The 3,705-nt window shown below is 34.2% G+C and overlaps 1 protein-coding gene across 1 annotated transcript; it reads left to right on the forward strand.

Moving 5' to 3' along the window:
- Positions 1-228: 228 nt before the first annotated feature.
- On the forward strand, positions 229-1,809 carry LOC133303828 (transcription factor bHLH30-like). Its single transcript, XM_061503796.1, has 3 exons — positions 229-492; positions 1,378-1,623; positions 1,732-1,809. The coding sequence occupies exons 1-3, from the start codon at positions 229-231 to the stop codon at positions 1,807-1,809; spliced, it is 588 nt and encodes a 195-aa protein (XP_061359780.1).
- The last annotated feature ends 1,896 nt before the right edge of the window (positions 1,810-3,705 follow it).

Genomic DNA, 3,705 nt, shown 5'->3' on the forward strand with positions numbered 1-3,705 from the left:
ACTTGATCAAAAACATCATCAACAAAAATGTGCATGTTTTCTAACTGATCATCGTCTACAACATTGTCCTCTTGCATAATTGAAGTTATATATGATTAATTACAAACCCCAACAAAAATATCAGTTTTCCCAAATTAAGCTTCCCTCTTCATAATATCTATCTGTTTTTCGTTTCCATCACCTTGTGTTTTCTGAAGCAGCATGACTGCAAGTACAAAGCTCAACACCATGGTTTCTGGCTCTGATATTTCGAGGGTGTTCAATCCCACATCGGATACTTCAGGTGCTTTAAATTGGATTTCAAGAGGTGGGTTGGTAAATATTGACAAGGGAGAACCTTTGAGGTCACCTTCAATTATAGGGCAGAAAAATATTTGTGAGCCCAAAGCTTTAGCGGCTTTGAAGAGACATAGTGAAGCAGAAAAGAGGAGAAGGAAGAGAATTAATGGCCATCTTGCAACACTCCGTGGACTTGTCCCTTCCACTGAAGAGGTAAATTCATGGCTTTTTCTTAACATTTTCTTCCTATTGGAAAAGCTTTTCTTTTTCTGCAGTTGATCATCATATATAATTTGTAAGAGTATTCAATTCTTTGGCTTTTGACTTATAATCGTGTTAGAGAAAAATATAATATAAAACTATTGAAGACACTTCATATTTTTCATAGAGAAATCTTTGATAAACGATAGAACAAGATCCATTTTGAATCGTATTTAAGGGATTCCTTGGTTGGAGCCAAAAAGCAATGTCACTCGATCATTAGCAAATTGACTGCAATCTTTTTCTGTCCGTAAGGATCCCACCAGAGTGCCCTGTAGGACGATAGTTTTGAAAAGACAGATTACCTATCTTTTCTTTTAGTTCAGGCGAAATATGATCGGGAGGGGCCAATCCAAAACCCTCCGGTAAAATAAGAACAGCCCCCACATTCCCTTACCAGCTTGAGCGATTTAGTTGAATTGCTTTACATGATATTAAAGCTTATCTGATCACAGGTTACGAACTAAAAGTGGATCCGTACAATATTGATACTTCAAGTTCAAGAAATTTTTGATAATAATTTTTTTGTAAAAGTATAAGGATAAGATAGTATATAATCAATCTTCATCTCTGTCTTCGTAAAATTGGATAGTCTTTGTGGTGTGTTTAGTGCAAATAATAATAATGATCCTAGACCAATTCTAGATGTGTTGATTTGATAATCTGATTTTAGCTGTCAACATAGGCTATCCAATTTGTAGTTTATTAATTTGTTTGCTAAATACGAGGAAGGAACAGCGCACGCACTTGTTATTTTATTTACAACAATAATCCTCCTTATTCTTTGAGAAAACATTTGTGTTGACTTTGATTTGGTGGGTCAACTGTTATTCTTAGATGGATAAAGCAACATTACTGGGAGAAGTTATTAGTCAAATAAAGGAATTGAAGAAGAATGCAGCTGAAGCAAGCAAAGGTTTTCTAATCCCAATGGACACTGATGAAGTGAAAGTAGAACCATGTGATGATGATGAAGAAGGAGGATATGGATCAATGTCTTATAAGGCATCTGTTTGTTGTGATTATCGACCTGAGCTACTATCTGAGCTAAGAAAAACACTTGATGCACTTCAACTACAATTGGTGAGAACAGAACTATCCATTTTGGGAGACAGGGTGAAGAATGTGTTTGTTTATACTTGCTGTAGCAATATTGAGACATGTCAACTCATTGCAAGTTCTGTTCACCAGGCACTGAGTTCGGTACTTGATAAGGCTTCTAACTCACTCGAGTACTCCCTAAGAACTTCAGATCCAACCAAACGGTGAAGAATTTGTGATATTGAAACACATATAGCTTCCTCATGCAATCATCAATCTTGTTCATGTTGATGCCAACCATATTTTGCCATTTTAATACCATGTTACCTTTATATGTAGTTGTCTCTTTGTTCAGCTGGATTATGGTTCCTACATTAATTTTTTTTATTCTTATATCATATATCTAAATTTGATATTTGATTTGTGTCTCAATAATTCGTGAACATGATAAAGAAGATACACCCTCTATCAATTGCATTAAAATCGGATTTTTACGTGAGAACTTTAACAAAAGTTTTTCGATTTTTATATTTATTCTTGTTTGAAAATTTTCAAGCATCATAAATTATATGAACAAATTATTAAAAATTGGGGCTTTTGTCAATGATGTGTTTAGAATCATATTTTGTTTAAAAGTCAAGTAAGAAACGCATGGTTCTTGCCGCAAGTTGACATGCAAGAGGAAAAGATGAAACCACAAAATATCCCCTTATTTTAATTTTTTTAAATAATTTTGGGCAAAATAATTAACAACATATTGCATTCTCGGGACAGGGACTTGAGATCACTGTTTAAATTGAAATAATTCATTATCAATTGATTCATGTGTTTGGGGTGAGTGTTTTTTTAATGAGAATGTTTGCATCTCTATATTACGAGGTATTTACGCACTTACAACCAAAATTCTACAAATATTAACTTATATTTTAATATCACGATGTCAATTTAATTTTCAATGATAATTCAGTTGACATATAAGAGAGTCATACAAAGTTATAGCTAATAATACTCGACAAACAATTTTTCAGCTTCAAGTGATGCAGCCCAAGTCCAACAACTATGAGATAAAGACCAAGCCCATAACAAAGCCCAAGTCCAGAAACCTTTAAATGTAGCAAAACCATTATGCAGTTTATGTATACAACCAACCAATCACAATAGATCAGTTGCCACGTCAGATACCTGACTTATTCTGTTGAGATAATTTGTTAGAAGATTTTGTTATTTGGTTAAGCTTAGTTAGCTTTGTTAGTTCATTCTTTATGCACATGTTAGTGCTTATATATATGTATCACCTTTGTATTGTATTGATTTAGTTTTTCAATAATGAAAATCATTTTCTCTTTCCTGAGTATTTTACTTTCTCTCTCATTTTCTTGATGGTAGCAGAGCTCATTTTTGGGCTATGGTAATCATGTTCTTCCGCTGATAATCTTCAGTCTAGCTATCTTTCTTTCAGTTCTTCGTACTTTGTTCGTTATCATGGCTATAGAATCAAGCTCCTTTGCCAAAATACCTAACTAATCCAGCTCATCCTTATTACTTGTATCCGAACGAAAATCTGTCACAGACCTTGGTGACTCCACAATTGAATGGTTGTAATTAACATTCCTGGTGGCGTGCAATGCCGATGGCTCTTAGATCCAAGAACAAACTTGGATTTGTCAATGAAAATCATCCTCCTCCCGAAGTTTATGGTTCAAAATAGGAAGCTTGGGATCGTTGTAACACCATAGTTCTAGGATAGATTCATAGATTTATTACTCAGACTATTACTCAATCCATACTTTGGATAGAGAAGGCTTCTGACTCATGGAGAGACATGCATGATCGATTTCCACAACCAAACATGTTTCTCATCTCTGATCTTCAAGAAGACATTTACAAGTTGTTTCAAGGTGATAAATTTGTAAGTGAATATTTCACTCAGTTGAAAATAATGCGGGACGAGTTAGATAATCTGAATACTCTCCCCAATCCTGCAATTGAAGGACCTCCTAAATTCAAGTAGGTTATGCCTAAATGGTTTTGATGAAGTCAAAGCATGAAGAACTCATTTTGAAGATGCTAAAGTTTCGGGTTAGATAATTTTTAGATTCTTGTAACACATTAGATATATCACTG

Source organism: Gastrolobium bilobum, unplaced genomic scaffold, assembly GCF_033153095.1.
Source record: "Gastrolobium bilobum isolate Gb01-03AN ecotype WA unplaced genomic scaffold, APGP_CSIRO_Gbil_v1 utg16919, whole genome shotgun sequence".
Lineage (NCBI taxonomy): Eukaryota > Viridiplantae > Streptophyta > Magnoliopsida > Fabales > Fabaceae > Gastrolobium > Gastrolobium bilobum.

What these genes read in the sequence shown, in the direction of transcription:
- LOC133303828 (XM_061503796.1), top strand. Translation starts at nt 229, where the DNA reads ATGGTTTCTGGCTCTGATATTTCGAGGGTGTTCAATCCCACATCGGAT. An exon ending in TTGTCCCTTCCACTGAAGAG is followed by an intron (nt 493 to 1,377) that starts GTAAATTCATGG and finishes TGTTATTCTTAG; the next exon opens with ATGGATAAAGCAACATTACT. An exon ending in ATGCACTTCAACTACAATTG is followed by an intron (nt 1,624 to 1,731) that starts GTGAGAACAGAA and finishes TCTGTTCACCAG; the next exon opens with GCACTGAGTTCGGTACTTGA.